The 22,827-nt window shown below is 38.9% G+C and overlaps 1 protein-coding gene across 1 annotated transcript; it reads left to right on the forward strand.

Moving 5' to 3' along the window:
- Positions 1 to 1,249: 1,249 nt before the first annotated feature.
- LOC102791969 (poliovirus receptor homolog) lies at positions 1,250 to 14,439 on the forward strand. The gene is made up of 8 exons (XM_035906629.2): positions 1,250 to 1,476; positions 3,938 to 4,285; positions 4,405 to 4,707; positions 5,340 to 5,433; positions 10,303 to 10,457; positions 11,016 to 11,115; positions 12,555 to 12,624; positions 12,879 to 14,439. Exons 1-8 carry the CDS (start codon positions 1,407 to 1,409, stop codon positions 12,936 to 12,938), a joined length of 1,200 nt encoding a protein of 399 aa, XP_035762522.2. The 5' UTR covers positions 1,250 to 1,406; the 3' UTR covers positions 12,939 to 14,439.
- Positions 14,440 to 22,827: the final 8,388 nt, after the last annotated feature.

Genomic DNA, 22,827 nt, shown 5'->3' on the forward strand with positions numbered 1-22,827 from the left:
AGTTGCCTCTCCGGTGGAATTGTTGCCACTTTTATTTTAACCAAAGCAGGTGAAGTAGATTAACAGTGGTTCATGCTTCCTAACTGGACAGATTGATATGTCTGAAGTTTGGCTGACTTTGTGTTATACACTATTCTTCAGTCCCTTTTTTAAATTTATTTATTTGGTCTGAAACAGTGTATTTTCATCTGAATGAATGATGATGAGTGATGGGAAATGTTTAGTAATATGAATGAACTGAAACGTTTCACATGATCTATTACATTCTATACCACTTAGGGATGTTTTTAATTTTATTACAGATCTGTGATCCAAAGGAATTAAAACTAAAAGGTTCAGGGATCCCAAACAAAGGCATACTTTTAAAGCAACGTGGAGGGTGGAGGTGGAGGAGCGGGCCAAAGTTCAAATGACTAACAGTTCTAAATAAGTCGAGACTTAGATAACATTTAAAATGACAATGGAAAGTATGACACACCACCCAAGTGTGTAAATTATTGATATAGCCTACAGTGTTTGGTGATTTCTGACTTGAGTCTAGAAGTGATTCTAAATTTTAGTCAGTAACTGACTGCAAATGATTTTCACCCAAATATTAAACACAATTTTTAAAATTGCTCAGTTACTTTAAGACTCTGAAAGTGAGGCGCCTTCTAAAAATGTATTTGGGTGCTTCTCGTGGCTTTTTCAAGTGAACTTAAACACTTTTCATCCGGACAGGTGTAATCGAAAAGAAGAAGAACAATCAGTTTATGTTTCTTGTATTCTTGTTTAAATTAAACACTTGTTAACGATGTTAATTTAAGACATACTTAGTGGTGTGTATGAGCATTTTGTAACAGACATAGCCTGTTTTTTGTTCGTCACCAGCTTTAAGGTGGTTGAAAATCTTCCTCGCTGACTCTTAATTGAATATTTATGTTGATGCCACTAACAGGCATCATAAAACTTGTGTTTAACAAAACTGTACCGGAATATAAAGTGATCAAAAAGTACAATCAAAGAGGAATGATCATCAAGGATAAACTTTTGGGATGCAAAAAAAAAAAAAAAAACATTTGAAAGCAAATTTCTTAATTTTGTGATCCAAACGACATAAAGGGCAAAGGACCATGTAATTGCAACCCACTTACTTTTCTTTTACTTGCTTTCTTAGACTAAGTAGCTTTCTTTTACAACCTGCTCCTCTCTGACTCCACCTACGGAGTTACAGAGGGACGCTGTTTTTGCTCCCACGCTCTCACAGTTTTTAACGGATTTGAAACGTCGTCACTTTAGAAACGTGTTTCTAACTTGTTAAGTGAACTCAACCCTGTTGTGCATGGGTAGTTGCTCGCAGGAAAAAGAAGAGCAAATTGGTGGACTTGTTTGTTTTTTCGGGCGCAGTTATTTCAGGAAAAGTTGAAATGTGTTGTTTCTTTTTGGCACCTTGCCTGGTGCTGCTGGCTGTGCTCCTGCTGAGCAGCGGTGCTGACGGTATGTAGAAAGATTTTGTCTTTATTCATGCATTCTTGCACTACAACACAGCTCATATAACTACAGTCATAGATCAAAAGGCAAACGCTAAGAAAGATGGGGTATTTGTAGAAACAGATTCATGTGTCAATCTCAGTCAGCGTGTGCGAAACAGATCTGTGCGCGTGTATTCAGATTTACGTAACGTAACGTAAAAAGAACAGAGTCAAAGGAGCTTGCAAAGAAAAGCGTCTGGACTTCTTTAAGTTACTTGAAGACGTTTCACCTCTCATCCGAGAGGCTTCTTCAGTTCTAAGGTCAAATGGTGGAGAGTCCCAGATATAAACCTAGTGGGAGTGTCCCCCCACAGAGGGACAAAAGGACCCCCTGATGATCCTCTAATCGCCTGAGCCAAGGTGTGGAACTGGGTGTGGGTCCCAATCAGCCAGAGTTTCAGGTGAGTTCATTGTGAAACCTGGCCCCACCTTATCATGCGAATTCCTGAGGTCAGATGGCCCAGGGTGTGAGTGGGCGTTAAGGCGTCTGGGAAGGGATCTCAAAACTGGATTATAGATGGCAGAGAGTTGGTGTAAAAAGAACAGACGTGTGCACTTTAGAACACATACGCATCAACACTACATATGAGCGGGCGGAGGGATCGGGACTCGGGGGCGATCTCCTTGTCTCCACTCCAGGGAAAGGTTAACACCTCCTTGGTCTAGGTGCAGTTTCCCCCTCTAGGGGAAAGGGTACCCTGGACCTGGGGTTTAGAGTATGTTTGAGGAGTGTGATTGTGTGTACAGTGTCTATTTATGTCCATCTCGACGTTGGGTGAGTGCTGAGTATGTGTGCATGGCGATGGGAATGGATGTTTGTATCTGTGTGTGCCCACAGGTTGGGTATTAGACGCCACCTCTCTAGGGACATCTCAGGCCCTCCAAGCTATGGAGGCCTGTCTCCCCTCACCACTCTGCCTGCCAGTGGCTGACGCCCTCAAACAGTGCGTTGGTGATTCTTGGTGTCCGGGCTGGGCGCTCAGGTAAGCACCGGCTTCCTTGTCAGGACCTGGCGCCTGTGGCTCGGTCGGGCCCCTTTGGGGGGTGGGGTGCCCTCGGCCTCTGGGCCTGGGGCTCTGTCCACTCTGGCACAGCTGGCTGTCGGCGGAGCTCATGGGCACATCACTGCAACCGCCCCTGGCTCCTGCTCCGTGGCTGCTGGGTGACCCATCGTCTGGGGCTCTCCTCAGCTCTTTCCAGGAGGGTGGCACGGTTGCCTCTTTCTTTGTCTTCCTTGGATTCTTGCACTCTGGGGGTATCTGGATATATGAAACGCCAGGACTGCCAATGCCAACCTACACCATTAAATAATCAATTAAATGTGGCAATAAATAATTAAAATGGGAAATAATGAATTAAATATTTAAATTAATTAATTATTGCCACATTTAAATAATTATTTAATGGTATATTTAATGAATACATTTTGGCACAGTTGACTCCTTCAGGTCTCACAATGAATTTATTTTATCTGTCAACCTCACCCATCAAACTCAGGGGGCGGGGTTAACGCTGATCGAGTCAAAACCATAGCTTTGGCCTGGTGGCCGTTGTTTTTAGCACAATACAACCGGCATGTTGAAACTAACAACTGAACTTTGAAAAACCCTGTTTGTCTGTCACCAAACACCCTTTTAATATTTTTTAGCCGAGAATGTAGACTTCAGATGTGTGGTCGGTTTGTTGATATATATATATATATATATATATATATATATATATATATATATATATATATATATATATATAGACACACACACTTGTTTACACAGACATGTCAGCTCTTTGTTTAAATGTATACAGATGCCCTGCAGGTACTTATACCTACTCATTTAGTAACTTCCTAAACAGAATAGATTATTCCAACATTGGATTTGAATATCCCTGAGCACGTGAGAAATGTGTATTTCCAGACTCGGTGGCAGTAGTTCCTGGAGGTTGCAGTCTCTTGCTGGGTGAAATTGGTTACAAATTAGGTGCTGCACCAAAAACTAAGTGTTTACTTTGGTTGATAGCAGATTGCCACCATTGTCTGTATTTTTCCATGTTTGTCTGTGAATGCTCACTAACTACTAGCTGAGCAGTAGTACATCTTGAAAAAGCGTGATGCAAACCAAAATTAAAGCCACGATGTTCAGTCAGTAGCTGGAGCATAAAATATAATACAGCTGACCAATTTTTTTTTCCGCTACATGATTTTTGATTGTCTGTCCATACAGTGTGAGGTTGAGTCCAGTTTGTCATAAATACCATCAAGTGTTCTTGCAACACATAATGATTAATGTGTTATGCCTTGCATAAAAAAACAAAAACAAAACAGGAGGTCAGATACAAGTTAACTTATACTTTAAGTTTAATCCTGTAAACCTTATTGGGCACTCTATTTCAACTTTTTCATCATTAATACTTCTTCATTTACTTTACAGCTCTGCAGGTGATTGGTGGAAGCGTGACAGTGGTTCAAGGCGATACAGCTATCTTACCTTGCAAACTCAGACTCACTGACTCCACGGAAGACTTGACACAGATTACCTGGCAGAGGAGGACCAGAGAAAAACCCAGTAATGACAATTTTATCACTGTTGGACCAAGTCAAGAACCACGGTTTGTCAATGGACGTGATGATCGATTTAAATATATCGGGAATTTTAATGACAAAAATGCAACTCTCCAGTTAGCCAATGTTGCCCTGAAGGATGAAGGCAGCTACACGTGCATCTTCACCTTGTTTCCCGGTGGAACTAAGAAGACTGAAATACCTCTAAAAGTGACTGGTATGGAAGAAAAAAACACAACTTTTATTTAGAATAATTCTCTTTGCGCTTGTGTTTGAAACAGTTACTTTCACCATGTTGCTGGCATGTTAAGTAATTGTGTGCTGTAACTCTCCTAGTGCCTCCTTTCACAAGCATCAAGGACAATCTTCCCACTTTGGGCACAGAAGAGGTTTTATTTGCTACCTGCACGGCTGCAGGCTCCAGGCCTCCTGCAGAGGTGAGGTGGCTCACTGGTGCTTTGGCAGACAAAGTGAGGATGACAACAAACTCCATCCAGTATGACAACGGTACGACTACCACAGTCAGCTCTTTGTTTGGCGTTCCGACGAGAGAGATTAATGGTCAACAGGTCCAGTGTGTCATCAGCGGTGACTTCCTGACTAAAGAAATAAGTTTGCCCTTCACCATACAGGTTTACTGTGAGTATCAGCTGCTCATGTAGTTTATTATTTGTCTTCTTTTGTGTCACTGTTGATTTAAAAAGTTTAATGATTTGATCAGATTTTTGTTTAAAACTGTTTAAAACTGTCGTGTATGATACAAGACGAGTCAGAATTATTACCGTACCTGAATGTCATGCTGTTCTATTTTAAAAAGGCACTTCGCAGACACACACCATGTATGTATGTGTCCTATAATGTAGGACTGCCAAAGAAGGATAATAGCATGGTTTCAACTTTCAAAACAGAGGCTATCCTTGATATATTTTTAGAATCCTGTGAAACAGCACAGCGGTATGCATGCTTTTTGTGGGTGCTTTGATTGATATAAATCTTATCAACAACAGAGAGCATGACCCCATGCACTCCACTGCACCAGCCACCCATGCACATATCCACAGCCCCCTTTGTGTGCATCCACAAAGTAGTGTAAATCAGTAGCGGTGTCAGAATGCAACAAGAAAAAAATGTTTCTCTGAATGAAATTGAAAGTAAACAAAAATTCACCAAAATGTACTTTATGTAACATTATAGGATTTAAACACGTGTGAAATGTTATTTCTTTATTTCAGGATTAAATCTGTTCTTGTTTTCTTTTCTTTTTTTTGCAGTCTCTCCCACAGAAGTGAACATCAGCCTGATTTCAGAGGACACATTTGAGTGCGTGGCAGAAGCCAACCCAAAAGCTAAATATAACTGGAGAAGGTAAACTAATTTGCAGAATGGTTTAACCAAAACATTTCAGTACTCTGGTTTTTTTTTTAGTTGATCTTAATTATACAGTGTTCAAGATGTGGTTCAAAAAGAGTTTAAACTGCACCCTCAGAGTTTGATTTATGTTCTTTGACACAAAAAATAAACCCTGAGACAGAGGTATTGTATTTAAGGCTATATTACATCATGTAGCAGTATTCAGTGAAATATGTTCCAAAGTAGGGCTTTACTGTAATGACATTACATTATCAGTTATACAGTAATATACCATTAGCACTATACTAAATTCAGTAATATAATTAGTTACTAATATGTTGTTACTTGCATTACAATTATGCTACAAAGGTTCTTGAGTTAACTGAATGATCGTGGAAAGAAAGGGAAAAACAAACATCAAGCATACCTTTGCTTCATGAGCACTTTGCTACAATCAGCTGGTTTTAATTGGTATGCAGGGTGGAGGAAAATGCTGGAGCAGTCTACAACGTTTGAAGAGTGAAGACATGGATATTTATTTGTTTTATTGCACTAAAGTAGCAGAGTGCAGTGGTAAAGTGCAAACTGCACCCTGCATCGAGCATAGGCCAATGTTTCCCAACCATTTGGAGGCACGGCACATTTTTCACGTTAGAAAAATCACAGCACACCACCAAACAAAAATGTCACAAAAAGCATTCTGATAATTTTTCTCTGTGCACCAGGTATAGTGGAAGTGGTTCATTTTGCTCCCAGTATACCTTTTTTGCTTTCTTTTGCCCACTACTCATGCTAGGGCCTTCATCTGGGGACCAAGGTCAGACTGACCTTTTGACTTTTTCCTTTTCAAATATTTATCTGTTGCTATTATGTGCTGCATGTCTCACAGTATGACTATTATATAATTTCATCTTTGTCTTCTTCTGTTTAACTGGCAGTTGCAAATCCATTTAATTGGATGGAGTAGTTGTACTGCCCTCTAGTGGAAGAGAATGTAATTGTTCTGTCCGTTACTCACGTCGATTGCTTAGAGTACTAATCAGTTGGCATCAGATATTCTTCCACAGCACACCTAATCATTTCTCAAGGCACAGCTATGTGCCATGGCACAGTTGTTGGGAAACACTGGCCTAGGCCAGTGGTCCCCACCCTTTTTTGCGCCATGGACCGGTATATGTCTGACATTATTTTCACAGACTGGCCTTTCAGGTGTTGCGGATAAATACATCAAAGTAAAACCAGTACCGGTACCAAAAAAAGAAGATTTTTCAGAACTCACGGGAAAAGACCCAGGGAAACAGAGTTAACGATAAAAATAAAATAACAAAAACTGCTAAAAACCCTCAAAACCATACATTTTACACCCGAGCCTCAACTCTTGCGGCCTGGTACTAAACGACTGATGGACCGGTACTAGTCCGTGACCCGGGAGTTGTGGACAGCTGGCCTAGACTAGAGCACATAGACAGCCTTACTTTGGAACACATACTAAGCAGAGTGTGAAGTAAGCAGTCTTGGCCAAGTCCAACACTCACTCGGAATGGATTTGACTTAGTACTAGCAAAATGGACCAGCTCTTACTACAGTTGTACAAGGACCAAATAACAATAGGAGCGTAATGATAGACCATAAATATCGAATTCCTGGATTAACATTCACAGGATCACCGCCCTGAACCTCCACCCACCATTGAAGAGGTGTTTCAACTAAGTGCCCAACGGCATCCAAAGGCAGCATCCTCAACCACCGCCCAATACAGACTGCACCCAATATCTATGGTGCCTCTATGGGTGGTGAGCACTTAGGAGAGGAAGGCCAATGTTCTCAGTGGTATTAGGATATGTTGTAGTTCAAATTTGCCATAAAAGGATATCTTCCTTTATAAAGTATTTATTTTACTGAAATTGCCAAGTCTTATTGCATTGATCCACATGCACAAAATAAACTTGTTAACATAATGTTTGACTTTAACGTTTTAGCTCAATGTAGCTCAATTATTTCAAATTAGGACTAATCTCGCTTTAACCATTTTTTACTGCGCAATTAAAAAAAGTAACCTTGGCAAAACCCCTCTCATGCACTTTAAGATTTCTGAAAGTTAGCAAGTAAAGTTTCAAACTTTTTTTCTCCAATTAATTGAAAAAACACTGACATCACAAAAAAACCAAGCAAAATAAAGTGTATCAATAAAGATGATAGATTACAATTAATATATAAATATATATATATATATATATATAAACATGTTTAAAAAATACTAACATAGGTTTAGATCGAAATTCTAAACTTTTCAATCTAAAGAGAAACATTTCAAACAGAGAGCTCAAGGGTGAAATTGCTACTTTGAATCTGAAAGAAAATCAAGAAAATAAAATACACTTAATGGTGACAACTTAATGGTGACAACTTAATGAGAACGCAAAAGCTTTTAAAAGGGAAAGGCGTCAGCGTGTGATCATGACGTTCCTGTTTAAAGGGTTTGTGTGAGTATGTTCGAGGTCATGAGGTGCACTCTCTGCGGCTTTGTCATCAGGAAAGTTGGTATGTGACTGTGGAAACAACTTCCTATATGTTGGGTTTCTGAGCTCTGACTCTCCCTTCAGGTAAAACAAGACACAAAGGTTAATTCACTTTTTTACTGACAACAGACAAAGACAACTTCACCTGGCAAGGTGGAGTTTATTGACTGTTACTCAACAATCCAGCCTTGATTGAAGCGCATCCACTCAGTTTATTTGTAAGCCCATGATGAGGATGATTAGCATCAGGTGCCAGGTGAGTGTGATCACCTGGCAGATATGGCTGGCTTCAGGGAGGGAAAACTTTCCAGGCCCATGTTGCACGAAGGCATGAACACCGCCATACGCATACAGAAGAAAATGAGGGATCGGGAACAGACAACAAAACTTAAAAAACCCCCAGATATGATAGGTCGACTAGCGAGGACACCCTTTTATGTGTGTGCGGGAATGCAGAGATATTGCCCATATACATGCCCATTAAGGTTGGATCGACTTAACTATTGTCATTTTATACACATACCAAACGTGAGCAAGGCAGTATGTGGGAGTTTGTTTATCTTTGTAACCTTTGTACCTCTGCATCATGCTGGTTTTAGTTATTGTTTTAAAATGGTCAATGATCAACCTGAGTGTAGGAACTCTTTATCAACTCTTTATCAATCTGTGGTATGCAACTTAACAAAAGTTAAGCCACTGCTATGCTGTCTTATTCTGCAGAAACCATATTCACAGTCAAAGCGTTGTATGCTTTATATGGCGGGTAACATCTGGTCTGATAACCCTTTGATTATTAATGCAGTCCTCCCAAGGGTGGCTATCTCCAATACTACAGGGCATTATAATTATTATATAAATTATACCAAATTAAAACTACTCTGCAACCTACCTCCTGCAGAAAGAAATACTCCTGTCTGCTTGTTTGTTTTGAGGGACAACATTTTTGGTTGATATCATTAACTCGTCAGAGCAGCTGAATCCCATTTTTTCCCTCTAAGATAACTACAAAAACTGTCCATCAAAAGCAAGATACAACACTTTGTGGCAGAATTGCACTTGAAAACTAAATATTGCCAGTAAATACACAAGTAGGTCCATTTCAGTATAAGAAAATTATGTGTAACAGAAAGGCCAGTTCAAACTTGTTTGAAAGCACCTGGAAGTATTGCAGCTGTGTTGTTTTGGCTGTCCAGGAGCTCTGGGGAGGTATGTAGGCTGATTCAGCTCAGCAGATAGAAACCAATTCTCAAATCAGAGCCAGTAGGCCTTGTGTTGGCCAATAATATAAATAATAAAATGATCAGCCTGATATTATTTGTGTCCCATTGTAACTTTACTGTATAAAGAGCTAACAACTAAAAATCAAGAATGTGGGACACTGTTTGTCTGTGATTTGGACAGCTCAGCACGTGCTCCCGACGCAGGGGAAATAAATTTTGCCAGGTACACCTACCTTGGCACCACTGTTGTGTAGGTGAAGCCAAAGGCCAAGATATGATTCATTGTATTTTCTAGTCTTTGACGGTCATTTACAGCATGTGTGCAGAGTTCATATTGAAAGTTAGGACATACTTGGATGATATGAAATAAAATAGTTTCACCCTCTAAACTCCATCTTGAGATTATTTTTGAAGTGATTGCTAGTAACAAATATTATGTTTATAAATAGACAAAGGAATAACAGATAACTTTAATATTTTTCTCATACTAAAGCTGTTTTATTTTCCTTTTTTATTTCATTATGAGGAAACTCCTATCCATTAAACTGCACTGATGTCACTCAGTAGTCTTTCTTGGGCTCTCTGTCTACAGTTTACTGCTGATGATCCATTAGATGTGAGGAATTCCTGGTGAATGCCGTGTTTGTGTTAGTGTTGCTTTATGTTTATTGCTCTAAAGCTACACTAAGTGATTAAGACTAGTTATTTCTGTTATTGAGTTATTGAGCGCTATGTGGACCCTGTGGAGAAACATTAGTTTTATTTTCTGGTATTCAATTCTGGTATTTTGTTTAGATGTGACCTATTGAATCGTCCAATCAATGCACTACATAAGGCAATAAAAACTAATCCAAAAGAGAAAATTGCTTTAAATTTGATTCTTTTAACTTATAAAATGGTGAACAAGATGGTACACAGTACAAAACATTACTAAAACTAAATTTTTCTGCCCAAGAAAGAAATGATGTAACATGTAAGGTTAGCTTTACTTTTGCATTTAGGCTAAAATGAAAGAATACAGTATCTTGAGGTGAGCAATGAAAGACAAATGGCTAATAATTGAAATTAATGTGAGTTTTGACACAACTCACAGTTTTCTGCCCTCTCTGTACATCTCACATTAAAGTTTGTTCATGTTTTTCCAGATCTGGCCATCCTTTGCTGGAGTCTGCTGTCAAAGTAGAGGGTGCGAAGCTACAACTGCTGAGTCTGACCTCTGGTCTAAACGGCCTCTATCGATGTGAAGCATCTAATCCACATGGAAGTAAACACAGTCAGCTCTATGTGCATGTGGCATCAGGTGAGGTCAGCTTGAATTTAGCTGTGCAGTTTGTTCAAATCTTTCTGGATTTGTTTCTGACTTTTGGATTTGAACTGATGTTGTGCCATTTTGATGTTATTCTGTTTTCTGGTGCTACCCCTCCACAAGTTTATATAAATGCATACTTGAACATCTCAAATTTGAGTAAAACCTCTCCTTATGGTGCTTCAATGATTTTCCAGCCATGCCCAAGAAACATGTTAGAATGCCTTTGTAAACATCTAATTTAGCTTAAACTACAACCTGCATTCAAAAGAAAAGTTAATGAATAGGCAGCTGATCCTCTACCCAGTTCATTATACAATATCATTCAAGTCACCACTGAAGCGTAGACCATGTACCGCCATATCAAGTTTGTTTCGTGTTTCTTTGATTTACTTTTGCGTAACAAATCTTGTCAGTACAAGTTATTAATGTGTTCAGTGAAGGTGTTGCATGGTGTTTGAATACCATCTGGGCCATCTAAATGTGAAAATATAAAACTGAATTGCAGGAAACTGGGAACTCATTATATTCTTCCTTTTTGTGTCCCTGCAGGAACTTGCTCTACTGCTTGGACTTTATTTGGCCTTTTGGTTTCCCTCAATGTCATTGGAGCTGCAGTATGGGGCTTTTCTAAATCTGGATATTTTAAAAAGTATGCAGAACAATGACTCCACAGATACTTAATATGTAGCACAATATCGAATACTTCTCATATGAAACCATAGTCGCATGATGTACAAATAGGTCCACACATTTGTACAAAAAAAAAAAAAAACTAGTGCCGTTGCAGTGCAGACTCTGAGGTTGGACAGTAATATTTGTTCTTTTATATACAATTCTCAGTTGTCTTATTATATTTTGAAGGTCTCAAATATAATTCAGCATTTCCCTCTAAAACTGTTGCAGAAGAGTGTGGGCTGCACTATAAATTAAACAGGTAAAAAGTCTGGAGAGGATTCCAAGTGTTACATTTGCACCCTGGAAGCTTTTTCTGTGAACTTCCAACATGGGTTTAAAGTACGTCTCAGTCTCAGTGCAAGATAAACAGAATGGAGTCTAAGGAGCTTGCAAAGAAAAGCGTCTGGACTTCTTTAAGTTGATTGAAGACGTTTCATCTCTCATCCGAGAAGCTTCTTCAGTTATAAGGGTCAAATGGTGGAGAGTCCCAGATTTAAACCCAGTGGGAGACCTGCGGCAGAACCAAGCTCAGAGTGGGGTGGTCGTCTACCGCGACTGATTGGGGAGAGAAAACAAAGGACTTGACAATACTTGTAAACTTGTTGTATATTCACCTGAATACAGCAAATTCGGTCAGTGCCTCACAGTGAGGACAAAATAAATGCATAAAGATCAACAATAAATATGTCATAGTGCTGGGTCATATACCCAGCGTTTTGTGTTTAGTATGATTACTGTCTTCTGTTCTAGTTTATTCTGATTTTGGTATCCTGTGTCCTCCCCTTGTGCCCTGTTTGTGTCCTGGAGTTTGTGTTTGTGATTTTCCTGTTTTATTTTGAAGGTCTGTGTCTGGTTTATTTTGAAGGTCGGTGTCTGGTGTCACTGTGTTCAGCTTGTATCCTCCGGTCATCTTGTGTATTAGGATCAGCTGTGCTTCCCGCCTGTGTGTCATTACCTGGTCTCCTAGTGTGTGTGTGTGTGTGTGTGTGTATATTGTGGGTGTCGGTCTGTGCTCGTTGTTGGCTCGTCTGCATTTCATGGTGTTCTTTTCCTTAGTCTGCGTCTCTCTGCCCCTCACCCTGTCTCATATGATCTCAGGTTTGCTATTTGGTTTTCCCAGTTTGTTCAGTAGCTTCTCTCATCTTACTTCCTGTTTTTGTCACTCTGCCACTTGTAAATAAACTCTCACTCATATCATCAGTCATTGCCTGCATTTTGGGTCCTTTTCCTCCAACACTACACGGCCCGGCAGCCGTGACAAAATATCTGAAAACAGAAAAGAATCACAAAAGGAGGAAAAGAGAATTAAAAACTAAGATGTGGTGGGATACAGAGACAAAGTTGTTATTGCTCCTAAAAGTTCCTAACCTAACCGTAAAATGCGAATGCTATGTCTTTTGTATTTTTTCACAGGCGGTATCATCTAGTTTCAAAAGATTCTAAAAATGGGACTAATAGCCAAAGAGAAATACTCCGGGAGAAGGTAAAAGTCTTTTTTTGTTTCCCTCAATTTTAAACATCACCCTAAATATATGTGTGCATAATTTAAGGTATCCAATTACTGGAGATATAGTTTAATTATGTACAATTAATTTTATTAAATTTTCTTCTTAAAATATCTGAGCCCCTTAGCAGTAAAATTATTATTGTGTTTTGAATATTCTAGGAGTAAAGTTTAAATAGTCCTTGTAAAATCTTGCATATTCAGTCATAACTAAAATGCCGTTTTATACAAAGGATCTGAATTGTCTCTCTCGGGGATCTCAGCTGACAGCTGTGGAAAGCAGAAATGGATAATACAGCGCCTGTACTGAGGGCTCCACCAACGTGTCATTGCAGACTGAGGAATAAACAGATAAGGACCAGGTTAAAGTTCTTGGTATCATTTACATTCCTCCCCCATTGACATTTCTCCATTTATGAATGTTAGGACCTCATGACATCCTCACTGAGTCTGATTTGACAGTTTCATCAGTAACATGGGCAGTAGTAGTCCACCGAGTAGTTGACTGATATCATTTTGTAGAGCTGTGGCAATGCTCCTACCTCTGCTGCTGGGTCAATACCCTTGCATATTATTGCTCAGCATTCATGTAATACACTGTGCTGAGAGATGCAGAGCAAAGGTTTTTGCAACAGCATGTATGAATATGCTGTCCTGGAGCAGCTGAACTATGTCTGGAACCTGAATAGACTTCAGGTACCATCTCATGCTACCAGTCATGGATACTAGCAAAACTACAGACAACTCAGTCAGGATGGATGAGAGAGTAAGAGTAAGAGTGAAGTAAATAAAAAGTGAAATGAATGACCAGAAATGGATGTGGACAGATGGATATTTTTCAGTTCATTCAACTGAATTCCATCTTGCAAAGTTTTGGTTGTTAATGACTGTTTGGTTTTAAAATGCAGCAACCAGCAAAGCTTCTCCGTGTGTTATATAGTTCTGACTTTTGTTGTTGTTGTTTCTTGTTTTGTTTTCATTGAAGGGGGGTGGGTGTTTATGTTTGTGGCAACTTTTTTAAAGCCTTAAATTATTTAAGTGTGCTGTTTGCTTTGTTTTAAATTAACCAGCTTTAAGTTACACTGCATTTTTTTTGTTTGTTTTGTAATTATCTTTATGAAGTGTTACATTGTTGATCTTTTTACTCCTTTTAAAAAAATTTTTTTAATTGTAATCGCATAAATATTATAAGAACTTGTTCCTCAGTACACATATTTTTAGTGTATATATCACACCTGTCATCCATGATAATACAATACAGGATCTCGTGGATAAATGAGATAAACCGACCAAAGCTTTCTAACACGTCATATGGATGGAAACTGGTTTCGGTCACGAGCCCTCAGATTGTAATCTTGTTTAATTCTTTACTATCAAGTCTCCAGCTGCTCCTAATTCACCTGAGCAGTGTTATGACTATATTCATTTCACAAGTCTACACAGCTTCTTTGTAGCTTTGGTTTACTCACAAAATGTTTGACCAGAAAAATGACTACAGTGATCAACTGATTGTGTTATCAAATAAAATATCTCAGAAGTGCTGCGTGCGATGGGGGAGTAACGTAGCATTATTCCATTGTTTGATTTCATAAATTCTTCTGAAGTAATATACCAACATTATACATGTAAAACTGTGTCTTAATCATTTAAAAGTAGCTCTTTATCTATTCTCGCCGTTACTAGAAACTGAAAGTCAGAATGTTTCAAACTGCTGTTTTGTTCTTACAAGTTAGTGTTTTTATAAGAATCCATGTTTTTTGACTTGCTTTAATTTTATAGAATAAACATAAATGACCTGTATGCCCCTGTCTCATTGATTATCATATTAATATAAAAACCCTTTTTATTTCTTTGTTCTATTAAATACACTGCACCATTATATCCCACATTGCAGTGCCACAAAGATGTCTTTCTTTCAACCTCTCTAGATCACCATGGTAACTCATACTGAACACATAATGGCCCGGAGATGGTTTAAAGTCCTTTCAATGAGTCTTTTAATGCACTATGAATGCTACAGAGTCTCCGCTGAAACCTGTTAAGACATATCTCACTATTGCCAACAAATGATGACCTGCTAGGAGGTTACAGAAGTGTGAAGTATAAATGATAAAGTATTCAGTTAGTGGCACAGAAAACCTATAAATATGTTTTTAACCACCAAATGGAAACACTAACAACAATCAGTTTATTTCTAAGCTGTTTATCTTGACAAATATTCGATCAGTGTAATTCACTTTACTTTGATCTGGCCACAAACCAACTGTGGCACAGTGTCAGACCACAAATGCATGCAGAAGACTATAAAGAAAAGTTAAATGTGTGAGTGAAGGAAGACTGGATTAACAAAGAAAGCTGCAGACTTAGCTATGTTGACGTTGCTTCATACTAAGCCCCCACTAAAATACTTACCACTCATTATCCCTTCCGTTATTTATATAGTGTCACAGTTGTGGATTCTAATCAGCGAGGAGAGATGAAGATCCACTCTTAAGAATTTTTAATGAAATAAGTCAATTTTTATGACAAATATGACACATTTTCATCATCCGATGGATTAAAGATAGTGGTTGGGTTTTGTGTGGTGCTGGGATCATCTCTGAGGAAGAAATGCCCTGGTGGAAAAATTTTGGTTGTTCATGATCAGAGATAACTTGAATATTGTTAAATATTCTAATTCTTTGATCTTTGGGCTGAAGGAAGAACAACACTTGGTGTATAAATGCTCAATCAACAATCTCATTCCATACAACACTTTGAGCATAAATGTCCAGACGGGAGATGTGGACAGGAGGGTGTCCACCAGATGTCGAAGTGTCTGACCGTTTCTCACATTCTTATAGCTTCAGCCCCCCTCCAAAGTCATAAAACCTAAACATCCACATTCTTTCACATCAACATGATTCAACAATTCTTTGATTAGAAGTATAATCGCTGTGTTTGGGTAATTCAAATGCAAGAAAAAATAATGGCTATAACGACAACAGTAGTTACAGATAACACTCCCACCACTCTCCAGTTCTCCTCCAGCTTTATTTTTGGTGCTCCAGTTTCCCCCCACCCTCATCATGGTGATACCTTAAGCCTTCAAACATACTCAGACTAGAACCTCTGTCCGAGGAGCTTTTGACCTTTATTTTATTTCTGCAGCTACCAGTGTCTTCCAGTCGGGGGATGTTCTGCTTCTCTTCTTTCTTCAGTGTCAGGGGTTGACTACCCTTCGGTTTGTTGCATAGATGAGGTTATTTATTCTGCCCCTATGTCAAAGATCTATGTGTTCTGGGGTCACAGCTGTGTCTCCCTTTTTTGGTCAGAGCTTTTCGGACCTCCTTGGTCTGGTGCTTCTGGATTTTCGCCAACTCCTTCATGGTTATTGCTGTGGTTCTGGGATCCTCTCGAGGTGACTAGCTGGAGCCTAAACAGCACTACCTTTGACCCCAATTGCTGTCTTGGCAGTCTCTGTGTCTGCTGCCAAGGATCCTCCTATCTCCATGACCTAATCTGGTGTCTGCTCCTCTCTGTGTAAGAGACAGAAAAGCCAAACACCTCTCTGACTAGCCTTGATAATCTAATGTTGTTAGCGATTTTTCTTCTAGTGATTCAAAGTTGGCTTAGAATATCATGTTCAGGACAATTAGTTTAATTATTATCTATGAGTGTAAGCATGTTTGCAGTGACAGTCACGCTGAACGAAGCTTTTGACCTTCAAAAGACTGAGTGCCAACTCTCATGAGCACATTTGCAGTGTGTGTATAAATATAATTATAAAACATTCTCAATCCTAACATTTTCTCCCCTTTCACAAGTTTTAACTGGTTCTCTGGAAAAAGTCTGGGAACTTCTGGGTCATTATAAGTTTTACCATACCTAAATTATTAAACACAGAAATAAAGTCATTAAAAATGATCATAGAAACCATTGTTTCATGTTAAAACTCAAATTCCCCGCTTTTGACACACCCCCATGTGTCAATTCACCGGAGCTAGAAAGTAAAAGAAAAGGTTAGTGACATCATTTCTCAGAAAACATCAGAAATTCTCCTCATGAGTAGCTTTGCTCCAGCTCTGCCACCCTGTGTTAGGGAATGAAATCAGTTTAATTATCATGTTAAATCTGTTGAACTCCTGGCTCTGTTCCGAGCCGGCATCCGCAGAACTACCTAGAAACAAAACCTGTGTGTTAACATGAAATTCACATTTGCAACTCCGTCTTTCCCCGCTGTCTTTCCCTCACTGACCACAGCAGGTGGATTTATGTCTTGATTCAGCCATGAATCCAGGTCACCTGATTCATCACTGAGTCCAACCATCACTGGCATCTGATAGTGTGGCACTGCATCTTATTCCCTTAATGTCACTGTTTTCAATCTGTTAATTAGAGTCCTTAAACATGAAATAGACTGCATCCACAACGAGTTAATACAGCTGTGAATGTGGCCAATTATCAATCAGTTACCAATCACTAACAAAATGCTAGCTTTTGCTTTAGTCAACCACTCACCCAGAGAATCTTCAATCCCAGAAAATTCCTTCTCCTCATTTAATATTGTCTGTCATCCTCCCATGCCCGGATACCTGGCCCATCCGGAGCTGTATCATTTTCAAATGTCGAACCACACCTTGGTCGCACCAACCCTTTTTCCACTGTGCATGTCCAACGAATTTATCAAAGCTAAACACAATAGGTTTTCTTTCTTTACTTTGCTGTTGTTCTTTTGCAGTATCACATCCTAGCACATGCCCCTGTCGGTTGTATTCTACTTTTAATAATTGACTATTTTAAGGGGGAACCTAAATCACGTGGACCAGTGTTTGTTATTACATAACTCGAGTTTGAATGTGACAAATCTACCATTCCCCTTTTATTCATAAATATTGTTTTGATTTTGGCTATTTTCCTCTATAAAATTTAATTGACTTCTACAGTGGCCTGCTATGGTTAATAGCAGGGGCGATTTTAGCCCAGTTTTGGAGGTGCTTCAGCACCCCCAAAATGAATCAAAGCACCCCCAAAGATGTCTTACTTTTTTTGAAAATATTTGCTGTTTGTGGGACACACTACTAAAAGTATAAAAAGCATACAGTACTTAATTGAGATGGAACATTTTAACAACAAAAGTATAGATAACCCCTCCCCCCTCCCAAAATGGTTTGTTCCAGCTCGGCTCTCTCCTACTTGCTTTAGCGCAGTGTTGCCAACTTTGTCGCTATATTTAGCGAGTTTTCAGACCCCTCTCTAAAAAAATAGGGGTCTGATATGTGCTTTCACGTCTACTCTCAACAAGCAGCGGGTGCTGTAACACAGTCAGTTCTTCTTTTACTCGTTTACTCTTATGCTGTTTTGTGGATCACAAGGTTTAAAACTACTTATAAACACACACACACACAAAGTAACTCCACCAGAGTGCCTATTTCGGGTCACTTTTGCCGGTCCAAGCCCGGGTAAAGGAGCAGGGTTCGAATTGTGACATTAAAAAAACAATAATTGCTAAAATAAATTTAATTTGTAGTTCTAAATAAACTCTAAATGCATTTAGGACGTTTTTTCTCACTTTATGTCTCTTCCACGATGTTATCTCTCTCTCTCAACATAGATTACAATTACATTAGCATGACCAATTATGCAAATTAGGTGATGACGTCATTTAGCGACTTCTAGCGACTTTTAGGACAGCCAATAGCGATTTTCCTTACTGAGGAGTTGGCAACACTGCTTTAGCGCCGTTGCTGCCAGAGCGATGGTGGCTGAGACGCAGCGGAGCAGAGGTGGAAGTGCCTGGCTTAAAACAGGACATGTCAGCTGCATTTAACTTTCAGTTACTCTTTATATAGTTAGGTAGGAGTCAGACCATGTTTCTTTTTAACTGAAAAACATTACACCAGGTAACCTGCTGTGTTGAAAATAGGGCTGCCACGATTAGTCGACTAGTCACGATTACGTCGACTATCAAAATCATCGACGACTGATTTAATAGTCGAGGCGTCGTTTGAAGCTTTGTAAGATCACAAAAGACGCAGGAACAAGTAGTAGGATTTAAGAGTGTAATAACGGACTGAAACAGAAGATGGCAGCACTGCATGTACAAGGATGCCAGCTGCCGTTAAACCCCGAAGAAGAAGAAGGAGCTGTGTCCCAGACTTCATAGCGCAGCCCAGCTCAGTTTCCAACAATGGCGGCAGCTATTTAGTTTTAATATTACTCTTATTATTCTTTCTGGGTCACAAAATAAACGTTTAGCATATTTTCAGGCGAGAATGTAGCTGTGTAAACCTCAAATATCCGCTCAGTTTATCAAGACACCACATATTTTCAAAAGCGCTCCGACGTTTTCGGAGACGTCTGTTACCCACTAGCTTGATAGTTAGCCGGGGGCTAGGCTCTCTAGAGCCCGTGAGAACACCGGACTCCGGCAAATCGTTTTCAAACCCACTGCGGTCTTTTGCTACTCAGGTTAAACACATATAAGTCACTTAGATAACTTAAAAATGTTATTGTTTGGCTTTTTTTAGTACTTAATTTGTTCCTGAGTAAATCGGTTAGGCTGAGATTAAAGTTATAGTTTTTACACAGCTGAATAAACGTCAAGCAGACAGCTGATTATCAGAAGTGTGAGATGCTCGAGAATATACTCCGGTGTCCCGTTATATTTTAGATAACAATGAGTTTATTAAACTTCACCGAAACAATCTGCAAATTTTATTCAAATTTAATAAACTATCATCTTGTCTTTATTTTTAGTTAGCACATACCTTAAACACTTAGAGCTGTAAGCTAATGATAGTTATATGAGAGCAGATGCATGCTGGTGCAATAAGCTGTACGCTGTACATCCAACGGATGCATGATCTGATTAGTCGACTAATTGCAAAAATAATCGGTGACTAGTCGACTATCAAAATAATCGTTTGTGGCAGCCCTAGTTGAAAACGTGTTTTCCGACGATGTTTGCTCTGTAGTAAAATTAGCGATATTTGACTGCCCTGTTGATCTCATTGAAATGTATACAGCCTATTTAAAATCTAAAACTTAACATTGTCCGTAGCCTGCTGTTGTTACCACTGTCCTGTTTGAAATGTAATGAGAGAAACTGGTTATTTTGCCATATGTGCATGTGCCAATATTGAACCCAAGGTACTTACTAGCTAACTGACTGGATGCCCATTAACCTTATAACTCCTGTTGTGTGTGTGTGTGTGTGTGTGTGTGTGTGCGCGCGCGTGTGTGTGTACACAGATTGTCAGTCCAAAGAGGGGAACATGAGGACAAAGTACAAGATCAGGAAGTACCAGGTAAGAAAACAGACAGGGAGTACTAACAGGCAAAACAGTAACTGTTTAACTGGCAAAGAAAAAGAAAGACAAACAACTAATACAAACAACATACAATCTGGAAGTTGTGTTCTCCCTATATTAAAGCTGCTATACAGAATCTGCAAAACAAACTGGGTTGTCAGCCCTGGCACTGCATTACCATATTGAGCTTCAGTCAGAGGAAGTCACGGTTGCCAAAGACTTTATAAAGCTCAAGAATGAGGCTGGTGCCATTCCAGATATGTTAACATTGTACAATCTTCTGGATAATCAGATCTTCCTCAAACTGAAAACTGTTATTCAGGTTGCCCTAACAAACCTAGTTAGCAGCTGTAGCTGTGAAAGGTCTTTTAGTGTCTTGAGTCAGCTCCATACCTGGCTGAGAAGGACCATGGGTCAAAGCAGACTCCAGCACCTGGCTGTGATGTCAGTTGGGAAAGAGATGCGTGAGAGACTTGACCACCAAAATGTGATAGACAGATTTACCAACCTCAAGGTGAGGCGACATAGGTTAAAAGAAAAGAAAAAATCTGCAGAGCCATAGTAGTATCTGCAGTAAAGATCTTTTCATACATTGTATACATTGTACCAAAGGCCAAGTGTCTCCATTTTCTAATAATATTTTGTATATTTCAAGGACTCTTCTATTTTTGGAGTGTATTTTTTATGTATCTGTATTGTATTATACATACACTTTAGAAGTGAATCTCTGTCCAAAAAATGCACACAGTTTACTTTTTACTCACTATGAGCATTATTTATCATTTTTCCCCAGTAATTAAGGTTAGGATATGTATTTTTTTTTTATTCCAATCCATTCTTCTTTGGCAGCATTTTAATAACCTTGATCAGATTTGATGGTTTTGTTACAGACTTTTCAAAAAAGTGTTTTGCTATTCTTTCAAAAATGTGGGGATTAAATTGTGTTAAAATGTACAAAACAGTGATGTCATGTTTTGTGACGAGGACCCAGGCACAGAGAGACTTGATGAATTTAAGAAACTTATGATTTAATAAAGAAATTTGCAGACTTGCACAGAGAGGGTAAAATTATGATGACTGATAATGGAGATGAAGACAACAGACGATGAGGACAGGGAGGAACAGGGGTTTAAATGCACCAAGGAGGCAGTCAGACAGAACTCGGGACAACTGGAGGCATTTAGGGATGCAGGGACTGACAGAGACGGGGAAGAAGTCTCATTGTGATGAGTAAAGTTTACCTTGCCTGGATGGGCAGCTCTCTGGGTGCTCAGCACCCCCAAAGCTCTGATCCTAGAATCGCCCCTGGTTAATAGTAACATATTCCAGTCACAAGTGATATCAAAAGTTTTCTCCACTGTAGCATTTGGCATTCCCAACAATAATGTGATACCCTAATCCAGGGGTCTGCAACCTTTAACACCCAAAGAGCCACTTGGACCCGGTTTCCACGCAAAAGAAAACACTGGGAGCCGCAAATACTTTTTGAAATCTAAAATGAAGATAACACTGTATATAGTGTTTTTGGTTTTTTTTACCTTTATGCTTTGTGTGAACAACTAAATTAAGTAAGTAAAGTTTATTTATTAAGCGCTTTTCACAGCGCTTAATAGGCAGTCACAAAGCGCTGTACACAAATATTAAAATAAACAATACAATCAATAGACATTATACACAATGTAAAAGATCAAATGTAAATAATGTAAAGAATATAAAATACGTAGATCAACAAAAGGCTTGTTTGAACAGAAAAGTTTTTAACTGCTTTTTAAAAGAATCCACAGAGCAACTAAGGTGTGTTGATTATGAAATCCATGAAGTGCTACAGAGAAAATTACATTTTATTTATGTAACTAACATATTTTGAACTCTTAAAGAAATATAACAAAAAGAAAGACACCCAGCTGAACTAAAATGATCCATGTAGCAAACAAAAACTGTTGTGAGCCGCCACCCTTATATTGCCTTTGGGCTTTTGGAGCCTTGACCTGACTTTTAAAAAGTAATTGGGAAAAAAAAACACTATTCCGTTAGAAAAAAAAATAGATATTTGCAAAATTCTGCCTAAATATGTATTTTACCTGGTTAATGTGTGTGGCGGGCGTGGTCTGCAGCGCGAATCGGGGCTTTCATCTTTACGCAGGACTGTAAGCTGTCCTCTGTGAGGCGTGAGCGGTGTTTGTTTTTAACATAGTTCATGGTGGAGAACAGCTGCCGACATAATGTGGATCCGAAGATCCATAACTGGCCTACCTGGGGTCGAAAGTCTCAATAAATGCACGGCGTTTCGGCGGGTATACTGGCTTCCGCGAGTGTGACGCTTATTTTGAGCGATGAAAAAATAATAGAATATAATTTTATTTTTATATTTCAAAATCATAATTTTCCAATTTATAACTACAAGTTAAAAAAAGAACTAAACACAAATAAAATACACTTCAGCTAAATACTTCTAATTTATTTTCCCAAACCACGCAGAGCCGCATGCGGCTCCAGAGCCACAGGTTGCCGACCCCTGCCATAGACGACCCACTGTTTGCTGAAAGACCCAGAAAGAACATCCTTGTCACAAGTGGCTTTTTCATATCCTTTATTTAACACTGTAAAAAACTCTTTTCCAAGAGAGAGGGGAGTAGAAATAGATATAATGTAACAACAAATATTTTATCAAGATAATTTAAGTAGTAAAAAAGGGACTGGATTGATTATTATATAGGTACAATAAGCCCTTTTATATATTTTATATATAACCCCTTCATTAATCCTGTTCATTAAAGTCTATTTACCAATCTAATCAAAGGTATTACACATAGAAAATACACAGAAATATTAGAAATGTCCTTTTGGTAGACAACCACTTTTTATCACAAGCTGAAAGCAAGATTTAATG

This window comes from Neolamprologus brichardi, chromosome 16 (genome assembly GCF_056152115.1).
Source record: "Neolamprologus brichardi isolate AB-2024 chromosome 16, ASM5615211v1, whole genome shotgun sequence".
NCBI classification, from domain to species: Eukaryota; Metazoa; Chordata; class Actinopteri; order Cichliformes; family Cichlidae; genus Neolamprologus; species Neolamprologus brichardi.